At 29.3% G+C, this 27,767-nt stretch overlaps 1 protein-coding gene across 4 annotated transcripts in view; it reads left to right on the forward strand.

Moving 5' to 3' along the window:
- Svp (COUP transcription factor 2) overlaps positions 1–27,767 on the forward strand; it is a 103,835-nt gene that overhangs the window by 30,150 nt on the left and 45,918 nt on the right. For 3 of the 4 annotated variants that reach the window (XM_074251238.1, XM_074251230.1, XM_074251213.1), the window contains exon 2: positions 6,592–6,750. In XM_074251238.1, coding sequence (XP_074107339.1) covers positions 6,723–6,750 — 28 coding nt within the window. In that variant the 5' untranslated portion in view covers positions 6,592–6,722. The remainder of the gene's footprint in view (positions 1–6,591; positions 6,751–27,767) is intronic. The other variant, XM_074251222.1, reaches the window with a different exon arrangement.

The following is a 27,767-nucleotide window of genomic DNA, read 5'->3' on the forward strand; positions in this document are numbered from 1 at the left end:
ACGGGATATTGTTTGTCGCTTAGGATCATACGTGACTCGAGATAGCGAACCAACAAGTAAAGACGTACCAGGTGTATTAAACTATGAGCTGCATTGTGCTGGTATTACAATTACAATTATTTTTTTTTTTGTTAAAGTAAAAGATTTTTTACTTTTTGAGAGCGGAAGGTCCATATCAGAAAATTTATTATGGCTACATATGGTCTGATATGTCCGTATTAATCTACAATGAAAATTGGTCATACATGAATATATCTGACTTGATGTGTCCTGATATGAGTTAAAATGCCAGTATCAGGCTTGTCATCATTAATAAAATGACATGTAATGTCCATTTATAACTTTTCGTTAATTTTAAAATGCTAAGTTAAAAGATGAAAGGAATTTTTTTATTTTCCAAAGCTGATCTGACATTAGTTTCAGTTTATTTAGCTGCACTGAAAACAAAAATATTGGTAATTATTTACAAGTGGGGTCCACTATTTTAATTTTCATTTTTTTCAAAATTTTGATATTCAACCATTTTTTTTAAATTGTTCGTTTTTTTTATTTACACGGAAAGAACAAGATGACACTGGATATCATCCCAGATTATATTGAATGGAAAAAAAGTTTAGATAGTAGCTAGTATAGTCCAGATTACAATGAGTATAATCCAGATTACAATTAGTATAATCCAGATATCATGCAGTATAATCTAGATTTTTCTAGCTACTATCTGAAATTTTTTTCACCACAGATATCACTGAGTATAATCTGAGATGATATCCAGTGTCATCTTGTTCTTTCCGTGTACTTTTAAAAAAAATATATATCAAAAAAAGATAAAATAGAAATTTTATTCAAAAACATGAGAGCCAAAATTTTTTCCAACTTTTGAAGGCAAAAAAGCTATTGAAATCTTTATTTTTTTCTTTCACGATATTTTTTTTATCATAAGTGCGCCCTAAAAACAAGTAGAGTAAAAAAAAAGGAAAAAATGTTAATTTTTCACCTAGATATGGCCATAAATAAGGTGGACCCCGCTTGTAAATAATTGCCAAACAAATTAACTTGATTCAAGAGAAAAATTCTTGATCTGACGATTTTCTGTAGTTAGTTAAATTTTAGTTGATTTTACAATTTTTAGTCTCAATTAAAGACAATCACTCTCCAGGATGATTTTTTAAAATCAAAAATTCTGTTCTTGAGTTGTTAATTTTTTTTTGTTTTGAGGACGATAAAACAATTTTTATTTAGTATAATATGTATTTAAGTATTATTTAAATAAAAACAAAAAAATTTTCAATTTACGGATCTTTCTGATGAGAAATAACAAAAGAAAAGAAGACATCAATCCTTTGAGTTGTAATATGGATTACGATAAAGTAATTAAACTTGACTGTTTGGTTGTGTTGATAAAGAAGCTAAAGTGGAATATTAGAAAGAAGCCAATGAGCTCCCTACGACAAATGTTAAACTTCTTTTCTGCATCTGTCTGTAGTGAAAGATTTCCTTACAATTCTTGCACGAATAGCTGACGAGGGTCCGCCACCCCACGACACACCACTACCGCTAAATACATAACATCCGCAATATGTATGGATGTATATACATACATCCATCCACAATAGTAATTCTTTCTCTTCCTCATTCTCGGGTCTCGGGTGCCCGAGTAAACGGAAAAGATGAAGCCAGACATCCCGCAGACCCTGTACTAATCGCCCTAATGAGATCATATTATATTATTCCGTTCTGGATAATCTTTATTAATCTCATTTCCAACTTGTTCGTGTACAGTGTTGTGTCCATTCTTATGTTCTTTGCTTGCTTTTTTCTATGAACTTTTATTGACTGTTATAAAAGAGACAGATATAAACAAACAAACAAAAAATTTTAAGTTTAGTTATCTTTGATAATATTTAAGGGTAGTAATTGAATAAAACAATTTTTTTGGGAATTGCTTGGTTTCATGGTCATGATTAATTGCGTTCAAACAAAATTACTTTTGAAACTAATTTTTTTTTTTTATTCTTGTTACAATTTACATTAAATTTTTAATCCTAAAGTATCACATAAATAATTTATTTTTTAATATATACTGACATAAAAATTATTTAAATCAACATATTAAGAAATTATTCTTGATTTAGGTAAATTTTTCTTGTTTCAAGAAAATCATTTTCCTCAAAATGGTATACTTGGTTCAAGATTTTTTTTTCTTGAATGAAGTTAATTTTTTTATCAGTGTATACGTCCTAACATGGTCAGTTTCCATGTCAGAAGATATCAGAAAATTTTTTATGGAATTTCATAATAATTACAATCAGCAATTACCTGTAACCCAATAATTGACAGCAATTAAATAATGAATGGCGTATAAAAAGAGTTTAGTTCGAAGGAAGTCAAGCAGCATAAATTAAATTAAAAAAAAAAAAATAATTTATCTTTGGACAATTAAACATTAATCGGTACCTGGTATCTATTATCTACGATGAGGAATCTACAATATCTAAAATTAATTCTGCATCTATCCCTACATCTATAACTCATACATAGAATATACAATATAAAATATACAACACACAGAATGCAGTTGGTCTTGGCACTTAGTACTTAGGTATCCTTAATGTAAAGTATTAGCAACAATGAGGAGAGAAGATGATCGTAATACTTACGCGGCAGGCGTAGAATTACTTGCTTGCCGCCCGAAGCGAGAAGGCTTCTTCACCGTTGCACCGCCTTAAGCGCATCCTCTGTGACTAATTATCCTGCTAACGAAGCCTCTTTGCTATATACATTTCATTCTGCATATACATATACATTTCAGAGATGTATGTTCAGACTGTGCTGTGTATTATACTGAGAGATACAAGTATGAAACGCTAATTAATTATAACAATGTCATTAATTTTACGCGGCCGAGTCGAAAGACTGACCGCAGAGCATGCAGTTTGCGGGCGCTCAGCCTCGCTTCCTCTGTGTTGTGTGCAATATCTACTATCCTATAAATATTTTTATGTATACATATACATATATATGAATATGTGTGAGTATTTGCAAAATTACTGATGGTCTAATGCCGCGGAAGACTTACGCACGCACTTCCATTCCATTTCAGGGTCTTCGTGGTCATAATCTGTTGAACTGGACTCGCTGTTATTAGAACGCATGCTGAGCTAAGAAAAGTTATTATTTTTATTTTATTTATTTAATATATTATTCATATTAAGTTAAGTAGAGTCTACAGTTGACTTAGACTTAAATTGTATACGGAGCAGTCAGTCCCATTCTCATTTTTGCTATAATGGTGTGTGGTGTAGTCTTGAAATTGGTAACGCGAGTCACGTAAAAGGTGGAAGGACCTTGCAGCTGAAGATAAAACGAGAATTGCTGGATTAAATTTATGCTTGGATGTAAGCCTCAAGAGGCCACGTGGGATACCATCTTGTTTTGTCTTATCGTCGACAGATGTACTGCCGATTAGTCTACTCTTATTTCTTATTCTAAAACTTTACTTTTTCTTTATTTTTTTTATGCTATCATATACAATGTTTTATTTCTTTGTCTGCAAGAATGCTTTCTTTTCCTTTTTCTTTTTTTTGATTTATAAGGGTGCTTTTATGCTAATTTGCTCCTTGCTATCTTGATTTGGTTAATGGTTAATTATTTTACGGGGTTAATGCTTTATTTGTTAGTTATTTTTATGTTTACGTCTATTATTTTGATAAAAAAATTTGGTTGAAAAATTATTTTATTAATTTTTGTGGTTCGTAAAAGGGTGGGAATAATTTTTGAAGATCTAAATTGTATACACGGAAGAAAAATTGAGAAGACAAAGTTTTTGACTCAAAAAAATATTTCTAAAAACAATTATCATCTCAGATTAAATTAAATTTTTTTCAACAATTAGAAAGTGATCTTGCTTCAAAAAAAATTCTCCTTGAACTAACACTGTTTTAATCTCCCTTACTAATTTTCTTGATTCGAGTAAACTTTTTGTTTGTGTACATTTCAATGCATTAATATAAATTTTACCCAATTGGTTGAATTTTTACCATGATTTTTTAAGACAGTAAATTAAAATTAAAAAATCCCAAACTTGTGAACTTTATAAAATTTTACTCACAAAATAATACTTGAATCAAGTGAATAATTCTGAAAAATTTCATCTTCTTGATTTGAGCAGAAAAATTCTTAAACTACGAAATTTTTCTAGATTTAAATAAATTTTACTTGATTCAAGAATTTTTTATCTCGATTCAAGACAATGAAATTCTTCAAAATCATTTTCTTGATTCAAGAATTTTTTTCTCAATTCAAGTTAATTTTTCAACATTTTTGGTGCCTTTTCAGTATTGAAATTTTTACATGCAAAAATACTTTATTAGTTTTTAAATGTTTAAAAATTCGAATAACAAACCATATCTGTCCTGATCTATACATAAGGTTAATTTTAATAGCAAGTGAGCATATCAGAAAATTTTTTTACGAAGTCTAAGCTCGCAAATTTACACTTTAATTTTGAAATATTTTTAATTTTCTAACTAATTTTTAATTTTTTAACTTGAAAATTTTTTATTTCAAACATTCTTTAAGCCGTTTTTATATGTGTAAAACTAAATTAAATTTCAGTAATAAAAATTCTTATTTTACAACTATTTGAATAAAAAAAAAAATCATTCTCCGTATAATTGAATCGAATAAACCTCATAGTATATTATTATCAATAAAATAAACGACAATCATTTAATTACAAGCGTAAAATAAATAAAATAAAAAAAGAGTTTTCATTTAATTGTATCAATAAAAACAAAATAATTACTTGAAGTTTTGATAGTAAAGTAAAATATCCACAGCACAATAGTATACAAGAATATAAATTTGTGATAGAGCCAGCTGTGGCTCGCGGGTCATTTCCACGGCGTGGGATTGAATTACGTGCGTGTAACAAGCCGCCGCCAGTTTGTCGGGGTTGCGATTATTCTTAGGGCAGTCCTGCCACTCTGGCTTTCTTATACAAGTCTTCTTCCTTCTTTACTTACTTCATTCTCGATTCTTGATGCTCCCTTACCTTTAATACTTACCTTTACCTCAACTTCTACTCTATCTCTCTGCGCTATTACTATATACACACTCTTTCCGACGTAGACTCCTCTTCCATTCCACTCAACTTGCATGTGCATTTGTACTCATATTTATATCCATCTATGTACTATTATATGTATATACTATATACATAGCAATCCGCGCACAATCATTTTCTCCTGTGCGTGCGCCGCTCGTTGAATTCCTCCTGCGTGCATGCATCCTTCATATCATATCCATATGCATAGACGTATATACATACATATATTTATATATACCAAGAACCATGTAAACCTTAATATTAAAGAAAACCACCAAGTATTTCGTTACGCTAAGATTACTATTTAAACAAATTTTACGTTCTGTATTTTTTACATTCTTGTAGATTAAATCATGCCATACCACATATTAAGTAAATTTTTATACTCATTAGATAAAAATTTTATTACAAAATAGAATATACTTTTAAAAAAATTTTTAAATTTAAAAGCGAGTATTTAATAATAAACAGCGTCAAAAATTCACTAAAAATAAATTTCATTAAAAGTTTAAAATCATAATTTTGAGTTAAATTTTCACACAAAAAAAAGGTACACTTGAGTCAAGAAAATATTTTTCTTGCTAAAAATTTTCTTGAGCGAAAAAAAAATTTTTTTTTGACACAAGAAATTTCACTTATTCCAACAAAATTAATTCTCTTGCTTTAAGAAATACGTATCTTGATCCAAGAAAATTTATTTAAGTCAAAAAAATCTTCGTGGCTTGAGAAAATTTCTCTCTTGCGCCAAAAAATTAAATATCTTGATAGTAAATTTTCATTATTATTTTTATTGATTAACATGTCAAATGGGAAGATCAAATAATATCAAATCATTTTTTTTTATTCAATATGTATAGTTGCACGCTAAAAGAATATAAAACGATTATCAAATATTCAAGAGAAAAATATTCTCAAGTTGAGAAAATTTTTTTCTCAGCTGAAATAGGTGGCGCTGCTTCCCTAAAATATCTAAAAATCTCGATCAAATATAAAAATTTATTGTATCAAGTATTTATGACAATTTGAATAAAGAAATAATTACTTCCACCAAGAATAGAATTTTTCTTTCAGCCAACACAACTTCGGTCTTCCTTCAGACACCCAAAAATTTTCTTGAGCCAAGAATTTTGTTCTCCAGTCAAGAAATTTTTCTTTCTGTTATTCTTTTGTCCGAATTTTAAAACAAAAATTGGAAAAGTTTAAAATCAAAATTTTGAGTTAAACACTAAATATAGAAAAAACTTTTTTTTTGTAGAAAATTTAAAAATCACAAAAAAGGTCACTATTGTTGTTTTTTCATGTCTGTAATATTTCATACGGAATTTGGAAAAAAAAATTAAAAAAAAAGTTAGTCATCAATGAATGGTCAGAAATAAGTAATTTATTTTGTTAATGCAAATGTTATAATAATAATATTACTGTTGGCATTAATCATTAAATGATAGATAAAAATCCGACTAATGTTCTAATAATTTATGTTTCAGGATGTAAAAGTTTTTTCAAAAGAAGTGTACGAAGGAATTTAACGTACTCGTGTCGAGGAAATCGTAACTGTCCAATAGATCAACATCACCGTAATCAATGTCAATTTTGCCGGCTGAAGAAGTGCCTGAAGATGGGCATGCGCCGGGAAGGTATGCATTGTACTGGCCCTTTTCTATATTTATTTACATCAAATTAATTAATCAATTAATCAATCAGCCTGCTGCAACAATAAACATTTCTTTTATTTGAAAAACCGTTTGATAAATAAATACACGTTAATAAATTAATTAATTAATTAATGAGTTGATAGAAAGAAAAAAAGATACTCTCGATAAAAGAGGTCACAGGAGTCCTGTACTTCCACCAGATTGTTAAAAATAAACAATTGACTAAATAAGTAGAGTAAAAAAAATTTAATGACCATTCTGATCAAAGCACCTGCTTGGATGTCGTGACTCAAGGCCTCCCGTGACCTCGGGACCTTTCGGTGACTGACTTCTGTCGCCGCTTGCCTCCAATTTCTCACCGGTTGCACGTTGTTTAGAAAAATTAATAACAATATTTTAATCATAAATAATTCACTTTAAATTATTTAATTTTAGATATTAAACATTACTTTTATTTGAATTAATTTTTTTTTGTTAACAACTGATAAAAAATGTTCTTAAAAAGAATCAAGCATAAAAAAATTTTCTCGGTTCTTCCTAAATACTATCTCAAATCGCAAACACTTATACTACAACCAACAATTTACTTTTTTTATTTTACCTCGTTTCGTAACTCTAATTATACTAATTTTTACTTTAAAATAATTAACACAACACAGAAATTTTATTCTTTCACTGCTATATAATTAGTTAATAAAATAATTAGTTACTAATAAGATAAAAATTATTAGCAATCATAATCACTCAGAAGAAAAAAAAAATATTGCAATGATTTTTTCATGAGCTCTATTTAAAATTAGTCAGTACACTTTCATGCAGGGAGAAAAAAAATTTTTTTATACAAAAATCAGTTTTTGATTATTTTTGAAAATATATTTTGTTGTTCGAGAGTTGATAAAATTTATCAAAATAATTTTTATAGTCTATTTTAAAAGGCATGCAGTGATATTTTTTATTTGATGATTTAATAAATTAAATGGTTTATTTAAATAAATTTTTTAGCTGAGCAATAATTCTTTTTTATTGAACGAAAAGAAATCATTTTTTAAGCAGAGAAGAAAATTTTTTTGACCGCAAAAAAATTTTATTTACAATAACTACTTCAACTGAAATTAAATTTTCTAAAATTTCAAGAAAAATTGTAAATTTTTTTTTTTACTCAAAAACAATTTTTTATTTTTTTAATCTTAGGTAACTGTTATTGTCATAAACGGATGAAAATAATTTAAATTAATTAAATTATACCTAAAAAATCATAAATCAAAAAAATGAAATTTTAATTTTAATTAGCACATTGTCTTGATAAAAAAAATTAATAATAAATAATGTGAAAAATAACGGGTTTACTTAAAAATAACATCGCAAAGTACCAAAATTAATTAGCGTATGTAAATATTAAAAATAAAAGCAGTTTGGCGGGCCAAAGACTAGAACAATTTATATGATTACAATAAAAAAGTAATTAAATAATAAAAGCAAAGCAAAGGTTAACAATGCAAAAGCCAAACTGTAACAACTGACATGTTACGTGAAGACAGTGAGCACACGCTGATGGTGACTGGTGCGTGTAGTGTGTTTATAATATAATAGTAGTGGGTCCGCGGTGGTCATGCCGCTCGGTTTAAACGAAAACGACTCTTGGGTGAGATTATTATCGCGCAACGCGAGAGGAAGAATGCCGAGAAGCGGCGAGGGGAGAAAGGATAGGAATGATAGTCAAGTGGAGCGAGCAAGTTCGACTATGCAGGCGCGAGAGTGAACGAGACCCTCGATTATTATAAGTTATTATAAGAAGTAAAAGATGAAAGACTCTATACTATATATATATACTACATACTGACTGGAGAAGAAAGAAGGAATGAAAGAAAGAAAGAGGTAAATAAAATAGAGAGGGAGAGGCGTGAGAACGTATCCACGGGCTGTTCCGCGGCACTGGGCCCCGCAATCCGCAATTAAATCTTTACCCAACTACTATTCTACCAGCATAAGACCCCATCAACACACGTTCGTTTCTTTATACATCTAAATACACACATGCACACTTATGTATGTATATTAATATACCTTTCTTTTCCTTTTAAATTTTATATTATATACCAAGACTCGTGTAATTTTCACGTAAATTCTACCGCAAAAGGCCCAGTATCATTTTCGAGTTGTAATCTAAGTGTTGAAAAATTTTTAACTCTAAAAAAAATTAGTGATTATATTAAGAAATAATTATTACATAATTTTTTTTAGATATGATAAAAAATTTAAACTAAAATTTCAAGCGATAATATCTAACCTTGACTAGATTAATCATAGTACAATTTTTTTTAAATCAAAGCTTAAAAAATTGTTTACAAGATATTATATATTATTGAACTGATTCATTAGGTCAAACTAAAATACACAGAAAAAATTTTTATATCAGGAGATTTTTCTTGATACAAGAAAATATATTCTTGATAATTATCGAGAACATGTTTTCTTGTCTGATGAATTAATCGAATTTATGGAAGTGGTAATTTTTTTTCGTTTGTTCGCTCATCAAAAAATGAATAAATTTGAATAATTAACTTCAACAAATTTTGAAGTCAAGCAATTCTTGACTACAATATTTTACCTTTTTCTTAGTTTAGATAAAACTAAAATTAAAACTCTTAAAGAAGTGAAAAGAATTTCAGCAGTAAGAAAAAATTTTAAGGATCAAGAGCTTTTTACTTTCAATATTCCCTAGAAAGGACACTCATTACTAAATTCACAAAATAATTAAGCCTTACACTTTTAAATTATAATTCTATCATAAAAAAATTTCTAAGGCTCAAGGTTCAAAAGAGTTCAATTCTACAAATTAAGATTTCGAAATTTATAAAAAAAAATTAATTATTTCTAGCTTATATTTCATTGCTACGAAAATATTGTTATGTTATATAATATTACATGTCACATGTTTTTAAATATCAACAATCACTTTTAATCATTGCTTTATACTTTAAATTCACACGTGAATTAAACATTGAATATCATTCGAAAAGTTTTTTAAATATTTAAATTTAAGCCTCTGAGCTTTCAAAAGTCGGAAAAAATTGTAATTTTTATATTTTATAGAAAACTAAATCTAAGCTTGCAAAAAAGCTCTTAATTACATGAAATGAACATTCTTTCCAACTTCAACAAATTACAATCACGCGATACAAATCACTAATAATTAAAATAGTTATCATATTAAATAAAAGAAAAAAAAATCATGGAACGATATTATTTCGCGTTTAGTGGGCGTGTAAGCGCAGACTCAGTTTTATCTCAATAAAGTTTGCGCGTGCGTGCGTACAATAAGGAGTAGGTACATATGCTACATATAAATAGTTATAAAAATAATAATAATAACAACAACAAAAAAAAGAGCCCTCGCGAATAAAGTTGAGATTCACGAACGACGAACGTATATATTATGGACATTGGTGAGGTCTTATAGAATCAAAAGCAGATGAGGATGAGAAAAGGAAAAGAGCAAAATAAGGAGTAATATTAAGAGTAAAAAAGTAATAAAGAGTTGGAGGAAGGTGGAAGAGTTCGTAAAGGCACCAGCATTTACCTTTACCTTTAGCCATACTCCGGTCTCAGCTTTTGCTTTTGCTCTTGCTCTTGCTGTTGGTCTTCTTCTTGGTCAGCCTTGTACTTGGTGTAGCCGGGATAAGAATGAGGATGAGGATAAGGATAAGGATAAGGATGAGGATGAGGATGAAGATGAGGGCGAAAGAAAAGCGCGGTCTTGTCGCTGCCAGAGTGGGGAGCAGTAAAGTCGGTGGTCCGAGGTCAGCGGGGTGCATGACCTTACCTGAGGGCCCCTTCCTTCCGTGCGGGCCCGGCCTCAGGGCATCAGACCAAAGTACTCTACTACTATACACATACACAATATGCACATTCTGCAATACAACCCTACGTATCCCTTCTCTACATTGGTGCACCAACACTGATACTCTCGAGTATACACCAACAAGCACCGTCTACCTCTACTCTACTCTACCTTGCAGCAGACAGGATGCGCCCGAGATTAGTCCACTGTGATATTGTCCCCCGCGCACTTTTATACTCTATTCTACTCTTTATTCTGCACCACACTCGACTTTTATTTACAACAACCCGCAACTTAAGCCTCCTGTTATTAACTAAATGATCTACCGTTTATCTAATTTTATCATTTTTATTTATTTTTGTTATTTATTTCGCCCTATTTTTTAGTAAATTCTATAGAAAATACTTTTGGTTCGAAATTTATAAATGTCTATTTAATTTATATGGGTCATTTCGTGTCAAATCAACATCTAGTTAAAATTGACTCTTTTTTACTTTGAATGAATTTTGATTTAAAAATTTTTTTAACCATAAAAAAAGCCTTTGCAAACAAAAAAAAATTTTTTATCAAATTATTTAAAATTTCATTATTTTTTAAGTTAATTATTTTAATTTCTCGAAAAATATCGTAGCTATAGGTCTGAATTTGTTGTAAAGAGGATACTTGAGGCTGTATAAAAAAAAAATAAAAAAAAATAAACACTTGAAAAAATGTCAATTTGTAAAATTTTTTAATGTTAAAAATCAAAGCCTATAAAATTTTTTTTCAACTTTTGGAATTTCTTACCTTTTCAACGGCTTGTCAAACTAGTAAGAGACGTATTGTATAGCTTATTTTTGTAGAGAATTGAACGCTTTGCAAAAAAGGTCTTAAATTATTTTTTGATAAATGTACTCCTTTAGAGGTTAATCCAAGTTAAAATTGAACTTACCAAAAATTGTATTTTTTTAATTTTGTAAAACACGCAATTACTGATTGCAAAAAATTTTTTAAAAATTTTGAGTGAATTGAATTTATATATTTTGAAATCAACTTATATTAGTGGGTAACGCAAAAAAGTGACATCCTTCGAAAGTACTTCCAATGTCCTTGCGAAAAAATACTTTATACTACACATATGAATAATATAATAATAGTAATAACAACAATGATAATGGTAATAATAATGGAAAGAAAAAATAAATGATGACACAAGTGCGCGACGCACGCGAGTCTAGAGAGAGATATATAAAACATGACAAAATAAAATAAAAGGAGGGCAGGACGGGACGATCCAAGGTATAGGTAGAGATAGAGGTATACGGTGTCGTATTGTAGGCACAAAAGGAAGACACAAAACAGCAAAGTATTACAGACATCAAAATAAAAGGGAGAAGGTACACATAAGAAGGGAACTAAATAACCCTAATTTCATCCTGGAGACTCACTCGCATCTCCCATTCGACGGGTCATTATCAAACACATGTGTACTGTAAATGTATGCCATTTTTTGCTTTTTGGGTCATTTAATGTGTAATAATTACCGACTGAAATCTCATGAGTCTTTAGAAATTTAATGATATATTAATTTTATGGAAAAAAAATCGTGAAATGTGAGCTGTACTCGTGAGTCATAAATATGTGTTTATAATATAAATTGTTTGAGTTATTTGTTTTCAAATTGTAGATTAAAAAGGGCTGGGAAATATGAAAAAAAATTACTGGATAAAAATTAAATGTACACTAAAGAAAACTTTTTGATCTAAGAAAAATATTATTTTCAAAATTTCGATCTGTTTTGAGATATTTCAAGAATATTAATAATCACAACTAGAATATAAACTCGAATTCAAGCATCAATTTTCTATTTTCAAACAATATTTTCCATATTTGACCCAATAATTTTTAATCAAAGACTCATGAAAGTTTGAAATTTAAATTCTGATAGCTGACTCACAATTTTGATTTCAATTTTTCACAAATAATTTTTTTAACCGCTTCATACAAATTATTTACAGGAACATGGTAGAATAAAATTAGATTTACACAGAAAAAAATAATTTTTTTGACTTAAGCAAACTTGACTTGATTCAAGAATTTTTCATCTTGATCCAAGACAATGAAACTCTTCAAAATCATTTTCTTGGTTCAAGAGTTTTTCTCTTGAATCAAGTTAATTTTTTTTCAGTAAACGGGTGTAAAATTGAAGTCATAAGAAAATCACAAGATACTTCTTTTGGTAGGAAATTTCATCTCTACAAAAAAGATTCTCATTAATTTTCTCGTACTTCTTATCGTTTACACTCATTTAATCATGCGAGTAGAAGAATTCTGAAATGAAGTAAAATTAACTTGAAGCAACACAATTTTTTTGTTTAATAATTTTATTTGCTGATTAAAGATTATCAAACCCTTCAAAACACTCAGCTCTTCAATTTTTTTTTCAACTTAATTTTTTATAAATGTACAATTATTATCCAGTTCCTTAAACACAAATTCCGATCAAAGATTACTACTTTGCCCAAAAAACCAAAATTTTCCAAAGCATCATTAACTTTACATGCTCATTACACCTAACTGGTCTCCCGAACATTAAAAGTCCACTAAGGAGCAAAACAATCGATGATAAAGAATATTATTCAAATAAACAATCTTAAATAAGTATAAATTTATTTAATGACCGTTAAATGCAAATTCCACCGTTAGAGATCGGATTAATCCTTGGTGAGCCAAAATGGTAGTACAATAATGCACGGTACGGGATTCGGTACACCATACACCGAACATACATGTATATAAATGTATATAGATTGGCGAGGATGAGGGTGGAAATGAGAAAAGGGCTTGGCGGGTTTAGGGATTCAGGACTCAATACTACAAGGATCTGAACAGGACTGGACAGCCTGAGTCCCGAATGCGCGGGAATACAATATCCACGATCAAACTCGTCTCATCCTTATTCTATTCATTTCATCTCATTCTACATTCTCTTGCGGCATATATGGCCGAACAAGAGAACGAGGGAGAAAGTACCATGTATATATAGATAACTACCGGATCCCGAAGAGAGAAGAGAGAAGCGTATCGAGATTACAGATGATATTGTGTAGCCCTCTCGGGTGGCTTTGGGATCGTGACTTTAATCAATTAGCAAGGTTTCTCGACTCCGGGAAATCGACGATTGGTAATCCCGAGAGAGTCCTGCCGAGGAGAAGCTATACCTATATATCCAACGTGAGGTTCTCGTCGTCGTCGTCGATGATCGTACCTACCGATATACACGCGCGTGGGCTCTTCTCTACTCTCAGCTTAACTTCTCTCTATATACCATACCATACACCCGAGTTTGAGATTTCCGTAGACGTACAACCGATAATTGCACACTTTCATCGAACAACGTTGAAATTACTGAAAAAATTATCGTCATTTTTTATTTATTTATTTTTTTTTTTCATGTCCTGAGGCATTTTATCTCGGTCGTTTGTGAACAAATAATAAACACGCGATGAAAGAATTTTTAGTAACGTTTAGTTATCTTTTCATTTTTTTATTTATTAAAGATTTTTTACTCTGCGATCTTATGAACTGTTTATATTAGACGCAAAATGCATTTGGCTATTGTAGAAGTAAAGGACATGTATTTAATATTTAAAACACTTGTGTGTAGGAAATGGTGGTTAATAAATTTCAATGGATTAATACGCGTGTGTGATATTAATTTGCATATATTATATGTATAAGATAATAATATTTAAGTATATTTTATGCATATCATAAAAGCTGCTATACTGCATTCTATTGTACTCATTCCGAATAATTAAAGACACTAAAGTATTCATTTATTTAACAAGGTTTCATTAACAAGACAGTTATTATGTTGTGAGATTTTATTCATTGTTTTTTTTTATTAATGTAGAGAGTTTTTTTTAAGGATATTGATACTGCCTGATGGTTTTAACCTGTAAAAAAATTTTCTGATTTAAATTGATCTGGCCATATATGACCGTATTAGGATATATGAAAATAATAAAATAATTTTTCAATTTTTTTATTCTTATAGAAATGCTTGCGTCCATTATCGTGTCAAAAATAAAAACTTAAAATGGCTCAGTAGTTGATTAAACTAAAAATCAATGTTAGGTGAGCTAATCAAACAGTAAAAAAAATTACTTTTATTTTAAAATTTAACTTTCGTACTAAGAGAATATTTAGCGATCATGCGCCACCTGTTGGATGTTTTAAAAACTTCAGTGGGTCTAAAAATTATACATGACCATATCACGCCTAAAATAACTAATTTTTACATCAGACCTCTATGGGGATACCAAATTATCTGATATGGTAATATATAAACATATCAGAGTATATGATAAAATTTTCTTACGGAAAGAAGTTGTTTTAAAAAGTATGAAGACAAAAAAAATTAACTTGAATTAAGAAAACAATTTTAAAAAACTTTATCTTGATTTGAGTAAAAAAATTTTTGAATTAATAAATATTTCTCGGTTCAAGTAAATTTTATTTGATCCAAAAATTTTTCTCTTGATTCAAGTTAATTTTTTTTTTCAGAGTGGGAAGCTGTGACATTAAATTATTTTATTGAGAAAGACTTCTGGCTTAAAAAAATTAATTAAAATTACAAAATAATATTTTTGGAGTAAAAAAAATGCCGAAATATTTTTGGTTGAATTTAAATGAACTTATTACTTTCTTATACTTATAATTTAGCCTTAATTTGCTAAATATACTTTCCATAAAATTAATCAGCTGATAAAATATATGACATTCTTTCTATTGATAATCTGATACATTAATTCTAAAGTACCGATTCAATTTCAAACTGTAAAAAGCCTTTCAATAAACATCAACATATAATATAAAGCAATTTGCCGGTAAATATTAATTAATAGCTACTTAATTTAGCAAAATTAAGTAAATCACAATCTACGAAAAAAGGTTACGGTTGTCTATTAAAAATTAAAAATAATTTGTCCGTCTAACTGACTCACTAATCTAACATTCAAATAAGTCAAGTAAAAACGAATAGAGGGTAAACGGGTAAAATTGAGTGGATAATTGTAATTATAATTATAATAATAAGTAGATACTTGTATTCAAACGTACAGCTGATTAGATTTTATTAAAATGAAGAAATTTCACGAAAGTCAATTACGTAGTAAATTTATTGCATTAGCTGAATATATTACTATTGATGTTTAATCGCCGGTAATACTGCCGTGTTCTGTTGTCGTGGTCATGTATCAGAGCGAGGTAGAAATAGTTCTTATATAGTAGGATAGACTTTACTTGAGCTGAGTTGAAATCAAGCATACATTTATACATTTAAATATGTATATATATGATACTATACTCAGTCAGAGTAGAGTGAACTCACAGCTGGCCGCTTTACGACCAAACTTTCACATTCTGATTGCACGAGACTCAGTCTTACAGACTTTATATATTTTTCCTCATTCGGTCTTTATATCCTGAGATATATGTGTGTTTATGCCTCTCTCTGGCAATGGGATTCATGTACAATATCTATATATCTACATAAATATAGAGATATATGGGTGTACGATTTGTAGTTTTTTTCTTAATACAAATATAAAGGGGTAGAAGCGTATTTTAGTGATGGGACCTTGTGCCTCTGAATATGCATTTTATTCACACATTGTTACTGCTTGTTATTATTATACAGCACTGTGATGTGTAAATATGAGTAGGAATGTCGTGCTCTTCAACCCCAAACGGTGACCCGAGAATGTTAATGACTACTTTGTATTTTAATGAACGAAAATGCGGACGATGTGGCGTCATCAATCAGATACGAGGAGGAATAGACTATATATTGTACTGATATGTCAACCACTCAGGAATTTTATAGATTTATTTAAATTAATGCATGATTACTCATGTGTCTCTTATGTTCGTTCCAGAATTTTGTGGATTTTAAATTACGAAAAATTATTTTATGGCACACTCATTTTATGTTAATTTATTGATCTATTAAATTATTTTAATGATAGAATTTAACTTCAGGTCTGAGGAAGCGATTGATTGAAATTTTTGTTATTATAAATAGTAAAGAATTTGTTGAATTATTTTTTTTTGTTCTAATTATGCAAAAAAGATTGGTTTAAATCGAGACAGTTGTAAATAAATTTTTTTCGGATTTTTATTTGAAAAAATTTTTAAATTATCGATAATGAAAAAATTTATTTGAGTAAAGAACATCTATTGTTTAATTTATGAAGAAATTTTTTTTAATAATATCAGACGTTATTGGTAAATTTACTGTCATGAAAATTATTGCCTTTGAATCATAATAACTTTCTTGTCCAATGTATAAGCTGTTATAATGAGAATTATCAGATTTTTTTTGTGTAAATGGTTGCCATAGATAAATTATGAATATTTTTTGATTATTTTGAATTATAAAAAAATCATTAACTCTGAAATTTTTATTGTTACAAAAGTTTAAAATAGAAGACTTCAATAAGAATCAATAATTATTTCTCGAATAATTTAATTTGGTTTAATAGTATGTTCAATAGGGTGTGTCAAAATGTAACTTCCGTGATGGACCTCTTAAAATCCGAATTTTGAATTCCGTTTTTAACAAGAGCTTTGTTTGGGCTTTTCCGCTGAAATTTCAAAATTTGACCGAAAATATCTAAACAATGCTCCTGTAAAAAATTCTATGAGAATCAAATAAATCCCTTACGCTCAAAATATGTCAGGAAGTTACATTTTGACACACCCTAATGTCCAACTACTTAAATGCATTGAAAAAAAAAATAGAAAAAAGTCAATTTTTAATACCACAAAAATTAACGAATTAAACAAAAATTTTTATGAATGAAAACAAATCTCAAATGAAACTCATACTTAGCCCGGAGATTCAATCCATCAACACACATATGTTAATATGTAGTCCCATCGAGCAGGTATAGAGCCTACCGAATTTCACGGTCAAACGTCCGTATAATCACTTGCATCATTCCACTATAAGACTTCTTTACTTCTGCGGTCTCCACTCCAGCCGCAACTCATCTCAATAAATTTAATTCAGAGTCTCAGTCCAAGTCTAAGTCGTAATATAACTAAACGTCTCAGATCCGGAATGTCGCTCTGGAAAAAAGTTTGTTATCTAGACTCTCGACTAGTATGGACTTACATATATACCTGAGTACTTCTTAACATCCTCATCGATCCCTATATACTCATTTGCCTGGATGTCCTCCTCTCCTCACTATTCACCCGTACACACGATACAGACAGCACCACGATAAACTCGTCGATCCTTCCTTTCTACAATCGTCCAACGTACAACTAATATAAAACCGTACGAACTGGTTCGCTACAGGTGACTTTACTACAATGTAACGGCTGTTTTGCATTCGAACCTCTTCTATCTTCACTTCTTATAGATACGAACATCATGCACGTCCATCTTCATACTGAGTACATGGGAAGAAACTAAGCTAGAAAATTACTTTTATTTAACGTGAAAGTTACTCTGGTAGAAAGTAACTGCTGGATAGCGACAACCTAACTGATTGCATTTAAAAATCAATAAAAAAATTATAGTTATGATAATGGTTGGAAAAAAATTAAAATTATTTGTTAGAATTTATTCGATCAAACCAAAAAATTTTTTACTGAAATAACTTCAATCACGTTTCAAAAAATTCATTTCATTTTACCAGCTTGGGCCCATAACCTTTTGAAAATAATAATTTAGCAGAGAAGTGTATGGGAGCTGTTCTGTTGTTTATAATCCTGTATATAATATACGCTTTTGAATAACGCCTGATATGCCCATGTATAGTCTGATAAAAAAATTGGCCATATCAGATCATATATGGCTTGATTAAGCTGTATCAAAAAAATTGACTTTTTTTTTTTTTTTTTTTTTTTTTTTTTTTTTTCAAAAGTACTTTGATAATGTTGTTTAAGATTTGAAAAAAATTATTCTGCGAAAATAGTAGCTCTAAATTTTAACATCACTGATTAAGTTATGATAATACAACATTTATAAAGAAAAAAATAATTTTTCGGACGAAACTCCCGTTAAAATAATAACATATAATGGATATACTCTTCGGATTACAAAAAGACAATTCAGAGCAAAATTTGTTTATGAATTATAAAATTCCAAAGTTTATTAAATTACTTTTCTATTGTCACACATATATGATTATAAAATTTTATCTTTAATGATTATATTTTGATTGATAAAAAAAATTCTAATTTTTATTGTAAACTGTACCAGAATTTTCTGTAAAAATTTTTCAGTTTCTTCTAAAATTTCTGTTTAACGTAATAATTTTTATCAATCAAAACTTCGGCCACTATTTCCCCCAACATTGTGGCATGTAACGGAAATTTTTTATCGTGCACATGTAAATTTCTATATAACCATCACATTTGAACCATCCACTCTTCCAACCAAGTAATTATAATTACAACCCCTGAATGTTGGATTAAATCACTCATATTCTCGATTCATCGGCAAACAAATAACTAAAAGCAAAGTTATTTAATACCAGGTTTAACTTAAACGTAGCCTCGTAGAATACATAGAACATATACAACATAGGTTCACTAGTCGTGTCAGTCGTATCAACGTAGCGATTCGAGAAAATAACAAAACTCGGGTATTAATAAGCTGTTGCGCGGTTGCCTCCTATTCACCTTATCCTTAATAATAATCATAAGTATAACAGCTACAAGCATATAATGTCTGGTGGCTTCTTTTCTGGAGTTTAATGTTGAATGTTGAGTTACTTAAAGTTATAAAACTCTATTACTGACTTATTACAAACCGTGTGTGCTGAAGAATAAGTATGTGTAATGCATATTGTATATAATAGGAATAAAGAGTTGAGTGTACATACCAGTACTACCACCATTCAACGTATAGTTTCAAGTACACAGAAAGAAATTTTTTCTAAAAATTACCGTGAAAATCTTAGTAATTACCGGACATTCTGCTTTAATTACAATTCTTATGATAATTAATCACAAGTACAATGTAAAAAAACCATTAATGTTTACTGTAGTGTAACAGAAAAATAATAAAATTAATAAGATCAATAATTATTTTTTACAATTTTAACATTTAAAATAAAATATATTTTTACTGAAACTATTAAAAAATGTACTAGAGTCTCTTGTAAAAATGAATCTAGATAACGGTATTATCCACCGACTATAAGGCAGCGCTGCAATCTCTCATCACTTATCAGCTGTATAAAAAATTACACATGTCAGTGATCAGTTGTTTCTAAATTGCAGGTAATTCTAATAAAGTTTATAAAACATTTAAAATAAATTATAATAATAATTCTATTACACGTGTGCATAAATTTTTTTTATTTTGCGGGAGAGTCCGATAAACTTTACACATATGGTGAACTTTAAAAAGTATTGCTGTTACTAATAAATGATAAAGCAGCGCTCTAGTCCCCGATGATTACACTGCAGTTCGGTGATTTTCCATATAAATTAAAAAAAATATTCTTTCCGTGTAAGTAAAGCTCCATGTGCAGTAATTCTCCTATCCTCCTCTAGTTCTCGCGTAGTACCTCCGGGCCGAGTAGACCCATGCTCCCTCTCCTCCCTGTTACATTACTGTACCTAGTATCGTCCAGCTACGGCTACAAGGCTCCCCTCTTTCTTTTTCCTGGTTGTTGGTCCAGCTCGATACCAACTTCCACTCTCATCTGTATCTGAACGGGCCTTGCGCGCCTTCGCCTCGAGCAGACACCGTGGGAATGTTAGGCGGACCCAAAGCCGGGCCCTCTACTCTCTTCTGGACGCGTGTAACCTTGTAACCTCCTCCGACCTCTCCCCCGATTCGATCCTTCTTCTTCTTCTTCTTCTTCTTCTTCTTCTTCTTCTTCTTCTTCTTCTTCTTCTCCTTCTTCTTGATCTTGGCTGGGCTTCTTTTATCCGCTGGTTGAACTCTTCTGCATCTCGGACTTGGTGCACTGGTATCTGGTAAATGTCGGCAGGAGGAACCTTCGTCAAATTCTCGAGGATGATGACGATGATGATGATGATAATGATGATGATGATGATGATGATTATGATGAGCGTCCGGATTATGCTACGGTGTGTTGGTAGTGTAGAATGTACCATTAGATTATGGATGTTGGGGAGTTGAATCTTGAGGATGAAATACCCTGAGGTACTTCGCCCCTGTATGAGCTTGGCATCATGCTTTTTTTTTAACCTTTCCGGATAAATTATCGTAATGACTTGGAACGGAAGCACTGCCTCGGGCTGGCCAACCTTGTTTTGTGTCTTTTGTTGTTTGTTATTTATTATTCGTGGTTGTTATTGTTATTATTATAAACATACGTCACTTCAAGTATGATATTTGTTTATTGATGGTCTATTAACGCGGGAGATTTATTGTCGGGAAATGGGGTTAAGGCGTAAGTCGTAAAATTTAACTGACATACGTCAATTCTCAATTATTTTGAAGAAAAATAGTTTATAGATGATATTTATGTTGTTTAATTGAAGAAAAAATTTTAAAAAGTAGAAATTAATTCATTTAGATGGTTGACATTTTCATTTTTTTCTAATTAAAAATAGAATGTTTTTATATTTTAATTGCAAAATTAAAAATAAATGAATTCAGATATTAAGGAATTTTTTTTAGATCTTTTAAAAAAATAGAATATTTTTGTTTTTCTAACTTTGAAAAAAAATTTGAAAAATTAATTAATTTAGATATTCAGAAAATTTTTTATTTCAATAGTAAATTAAATAATATTAACTATTTAATAGAAAATTGTGAGTATGCTCAGATCTTATTCAGTGTTGACGTTAATAATAAAAGGCGATTCAGTAAAGAAATTTGTTGCTTCATTATTTTTACATAGATGAGACTATAAAATTTTTTTCTTTAGTAAGGATTAAATAAAAAATAAATTTTATCGTACACAAATGATGAGACTAAATACTTCAAAATTTAACATAAACTTTAAATCAGTTTTTGTTTAATTTATAAAAATTCAGGCCAATAAACTTTGATGCGAGATACAAACATTTATCCCAACTCTCTGATTTAAAATTGTTTGTTATTTCGGTATCTCAGCAAATTGCTTGCACTTATAAACTATATATACGTCTTGTAATTTCAGTAGTTCTTCGGTCTTCCGACAAAATGTTATATCTGGTAATTATTATACCAGTGACGAATTAATAGCTGTTATTTTACAGCATCAAAAGACTGGTTCTACGAATAGACGTATATAAAAGTTCCAACTCAAGTTAGATCGTGTGTCCTAGAATACTGCCCAGGCTTATTCTAATTGTCAAGCATCCTGTATCTTTTGCACTTCCTACTGTAATTCATTTCCGCTTTTAACTTTAGGTTTTATAATACCTTTTTCATCAATTTTAACTTTCTTAAAAATAAATTTATTTATAAAAACTTTTTTTTTAACCCCTCTTTACATAACTTTTATTACAAAAGTTTCGAATTTTTGTTAGAATCACTTCAATTTTTTCTAGTTTATAATCTGTATAAAATTATAAGAAAAAGGAAAATTTTATTTGAGGCATATTTTATACGATAAAATTATTTTGCACAAATCAATGTAATTATATGTAAAATATCAAACCGCATACTTGAAAGGATAAAAGGAATTTTTTAACGAGCATATCTTTATTGTAAAATCGGTCCGTAAAGTTAAATTTTGCATTATCAGAAAGATTTTTCGGTGAATTTGTGCTTTTTTACGATTTTATACATGTTTTAAATACTAGTCAATTTTTTGGAGGATTTTTGAATAGTTCGTTGATTCTAAAAGGAGAAAAAAGAAAACAGTACTGATTACTATTTTGTACAGTAATCAGTAGTGTTTTGGAAGATAAAGTGGTTAAAATGCTTGAGACAGTAGAGAGCGCTATATAAAAACTACTGGCTACTTTCTGCACATTACTAAGCCGTGCGCTGGCATTAACTAGTCGTGTCTCATACAACACTCTTTACAGTCTATGAATACTTTTCTAATATTTAAATGAAACAGAAACCATTGATGTTTTATCCGTGATATTTTTCCATAAAATAATTAAAAATTGATCTTGTCATGGCAATATTATTTTTGAATTTAATTCAAAAGTACCCAAAATATGTATATTGTGATCAAACATATTGAAAAATTATTAAGCCAAATACATGAGAGAATTTAATCTTTAACATGTAAGATAGTAATGAGTAATAACCAATAAAATCTGCCTATTTTTTCGTTTAAAATCATCCGATCCAAAGAAAAACTGAAATTTTATTCAATTAAAATTATGATTTATCACTTTTATCATGATCATAATCATAATCATGAAGATTGAATAGGTTTATTTACAAATAAATCTCCAATTACCATCAACGGTTGATTGCGTATCAGTTCACATTTAAAAATTTTTTATTTACATAAAAATCAAATGTTCTGATCAGAAATCGTTAGATGATGAAGCTATAATGTCAATCAGGAAGATAATTTGTAACTTCAATCCTGTTGGATGCCAGTCAATATAATATATTATAAATTACAAGTAAGCTAGTGTAGGACCACTCTTCCGCGGTGCAGACAGACGCAGTACACGACCACACGCACATCAAACAGGAACTTTTCTTCTATTCCATCTTATACCAGCAAAGACATCAAGAAGAAGAAGAAGTATGACTCAGCCTCAATCTTCAATTTCAATTCCAACTACGAGACCAACTAAACTGATACTTGTAATCTCCTCGTATCGTACATTCCTACATTTCATACATATTTTATACGTTCCATCGCGTATCACTGTTTTCTCTTTACCGCTTGTAGGTATATAATACTTATACTCCACTCTTGTCCACTTGTTCGTTCCCCCGATTACGTTATATTCAAATACTCCGCGTATATATTCGTACGCACATATAAATATAGTAACAAACACACCGGGTTCCTCGAGTGTGTAGACTGTAGAGAATTTGGACACGTATGGCTAGTCAAAACATTACTCAAGGTCGTCATGTATGACCAATAAAGTTAAACATACTTGGCATACACTAATAGAATTTTATCGTTGACTGGTCTAAAAAAATTGCGTTTAGTATATTTATTAAAAAATTTTAGTCATTTTAATGAGTCAATAAAATTAATTTTTAGTTCAGTTTTTACAATAATTTATAAAAAAAATGTATATTTAAAAGATGATAAACTTTTTTAGATAGGACCTACTTCTATTTTGTTAATTTTAAATTTAACCTCAGAATATTTAGAAACTGATTTATTATTTCTTTTAATAATCACTAAATAATTCATAAAGTTTTTTCGCGAGAGTTTAAATTATTGACAGTGAATGATGCGAAGTACTTTTTTAATTTTATAAAATTATTGACGTACTCTTTGAAAATTATTCAAATTAAATATCGTAAATTTTTTTTTATAATTCAAATTTTGATCAAATATGCTGATATTTTTTAAGCACCTCCTTCACAATAAATTTTGAATCAAATATTTTTTTCAACTGCTTGAATTTTTTTTTTAAATCATAAAAAATAAAATCCAACCAATGCTTTAGAATTTGCTAAGCTCAAAAAAAATCATAAATAATCAATGCAATTAAAAGTACAATCTTGATATCTTTTAAAATGTATCAAACACAAGAAAATCAGGATCAATTAATTAATAAAATAATAAATTAATTACCGATATTGAGTAATAAATTTCCAAATAAAAAAAAAATAAATATCTTAAACACATATATTGAATATTATCCGCGTATGAATGATCACCCGCGGCGATAACATCGTTTGAAATAGTAATTAATCGTTCGTGAAACCAGCAGTTGCGTTTATTAAGACAGAATTAATTAAGCATGCGTGTGACGTACGAGCACGTAAATACGAAAAATTAACCGAGAAACTTGATTGTCTCGTCTCAACTTTCAGGTTATTTTCTGTATTACGTGTTATGTCGCGTGTGTCTAAAGGTTGCTTGCACTCGACTGCACTGTACATTGCTACAAATCCGTGAAAAAATTTTCTGATTCTGATTTTCATAATGAGATGGTATATCAAAATCGAAAATAATTTAAAAAATTTTTTTGTAAATTTATTTGTCAATCACCAGATCGTACTTAACAAAAATTAATTCTGTTGTTAATAATTAATCTAAAAATTAATGTCAAAGGAGCTCCTTAGAATAATCAAAAAAAAATATGATTTTATAATTTAACTTTTCAAAATTAACTCTCTTGTAAGGAGACGATTTAGCGATCATGCGCCATCTATCGGAAAATTTTAAACTAACTTTGGTTAAAAAATTACGGATAGGCATATATAATCATTTCAAATCATATAAAATGATATTAGGATTTATCAAGATAATTATGTCCACATATGGACGGATATGGCCAATTTCGATATCAGGCCATCCATAGAAATATCAGGGTTTTAAAAAATTATATACACTGATAAAAATTTTAACTTGACTCAAGAGCAAGAATTTCGAACCAAGAACACCATTTTGAAGAAAATAAATTTCTTGAGCCAATCTTGAAGAAATTTTAGACAGGTCTTCGTGATATAATTTACAAGGTCTTGAACGGAACATTGTTTTTTTTTCGCGAAATTTTAGCCATATTTTTAATTTTTTTGTAAAAACCTCTGCCAAAAATCTAATTTTCATTTTTTTTTTTTTCCGATCATGACCTAGTTTAAAGTCTTAACTAGAGCACATATTTTTTTTTTTTTCACTTCAAATGATCCTGCTAGGAGTTCTACTGATCACGCGGACGCATCTTTTTTCCGAGGGCTCGCTGGAAATGACGTCACATTTGCAGAGTTTTTGACATTTTTTTTTCCAAAATTTCAGTAATCCCTTATTAAACATTAATCTTCAAGATATTAATAAGTTTGAATAAAATATTTCATTTTTTCTATTAAAAAAAAAAACTGTTGAAAATAGACCATTTTTTCTCGGAAGAAACCCATGTAACCCCTTAAGAAATTTTCTTCTTGCTTCAAGAAATTCATTTTCTTTAAAATGTTATTCTTGGTTCGATTCTTGCTCTTGAGCCAAGTTAAATTTTTAATCAGTGTGTGGATGTATCAGACCACATGTAGACATATCAGACGATATTAGAAAATTTTTTAACGGCAACTCATGTGTATCTAATGTAGAAGATCAATTTACAATCATATCATGTATCATGTATCATGTATCATGTATCTCGTTCACGTTCTAACGCGATTTGTCGATTATCATTAACCCTTAATGTAATAAATATAATAAGAGATATTGATGGATATCTAAGCTGGTAAGTAATGGCGCCCGACACTCGTCGGTAAGATCAAACGCTCCATAATCGATGGTCGAGTAAATGCATAAAATAGTCGAGTTACGGGTCTTTAATTAAAGAATAAGATTAAAGGTTAAGATTTTAATTGAAAATATAATTACTAAGCTGGGCAACAGGAAGATTAAATCCGGTCGTCCACCTACAATTTCCCTACGCCAGTGGCCTACATGTTCACCGGGTCATTGGGTTAAGATTGAGAGCGCACGACCTTTACTTAGCATGCCACCGGTTCTTATATTCTTAAGTCCTATCAAACTAAATAAAACCTCTACTCTCTATCTTTTTTGTATGTGTATGTTTGTATTTACATCTAACCTAGCTAACATGGCATGGTATGGTATGGGTTTACCAAGTAGTGTAACCAAACCGTTTGATACTTTACTTGCATACATGCATACATATTACAACTTATAACGAGCGGTTGCAAATCATGGGAAGCTAAGAATGCCTAACGTATGCTGCAAAGACGTTGAGAGTTTTTCACAATGCATCATGTTGATAGTCATGCGATTTACTCCATCTTGGTTTATAGGATACGCTTGTTGAATTTATTTCGTTTTGTTATCGGCAATTGTTATTTGTGTGAGGAAAGTTATTGTTTGCGGGTTTCATTGTAAATCAATCATTGAAGTCACTGTTACTATACTTGTCATTTTTTTTATGAAAATTTTATTGCATTAGAAATTTTTTGTAAATTTGACATTTATAGCATGTGTTTAAATTTATGATTAATTTATAAATTTAGTTACAAAATAAGCTCTAATTCTGCGTTACTAGATTTTTATATGCTTTTTTTTTATCTATTAGAGAAGAAATGTCAATTTTTTTAAACGATTTGAGGAAAAATTTTATTTGGTACAAATTTATGTGTCTACCTACATAGATCCTGGACGTTCATATTTGCTCTGACATGGTCATATTGGCCTAGATATAATTTTTCTACTAAATGAAATCTTAAAAAGCTCCGACTGAGAGCAAATGAGAGCTGATTCCTCTCCTTACAAGAGAGCAGTCTGAAGCTTTAAGTTTTTAAATAAAAATAATTTCTTTAAATCTCTTAAAAGTTCTCTGAGATTTCTAGAAAAATATATTTCTAAGAAATATAAAAAAAAATTGTTTGTATGGCTATAAACGAAAATTTTTACGAAAATGAAGACTTGATTATTGAGAAGAAAAATGTTGAACAAAAATATAGTCATTTAAAATTTTTTTTGTTTTTTAATTGAGCAGAAAAATTTTAATCGAGAAATTTGTCATTGGAGTTAAAAAATAGAAAAATTGTTCAAAACATTTTTTTTTCTGTGTATAGTTACTAAATAAAAAAATCAGCAATACATTTTAAATAATTTCAATTTATTCGATTTTGTACTAGTAAAATAAAAATTCTTAGAAGAAAAAAAAAGCAAGTTTTGAAAAGTAAATATTAATTCTTACGTGTCGTATTTTATAATTTTTCACCTCGGACACATTGCAAATAAGCATAATGAGTCACGGTACATGTAATGGGTAATATTATTTATATTCCAATTAAATCATGAATGGTAGTGTTAAATATTTAGCATCAACATCAACAGTATGCTAAAATAAATGATAAAATACATAATATATTTCCGTATTACATGCTTGTAACAACAATTTGCATTGAATTTTAATAGACGGTACTAACCACCGTAAATCTTGTCAATAGGTTACTAATAAAAATAATAATAATAATAATAATAATAATACACATAAATATAAATAAACATATGGATAAAAACATTCAGGCGTTCATATTAATGATAATAAAATAACTTTAACACGAATAATCTGT

Source organism: Cotesia typhae, unplaced genomic scaffold, assembly GCF_013202065.1.
Source record: "Cotesia typhae breed Kobodo isofemale line unplaced genomic scaffold, CoteBio_Ctyphae contig_122, whole genome shotgun sequence".
Taxonomy (NCBI): Eukaryota; Metazoa; Arthropoda; class Insecta; order Hymenoptera; family Braconidae; genus Cotesia; species Cotesia typhae.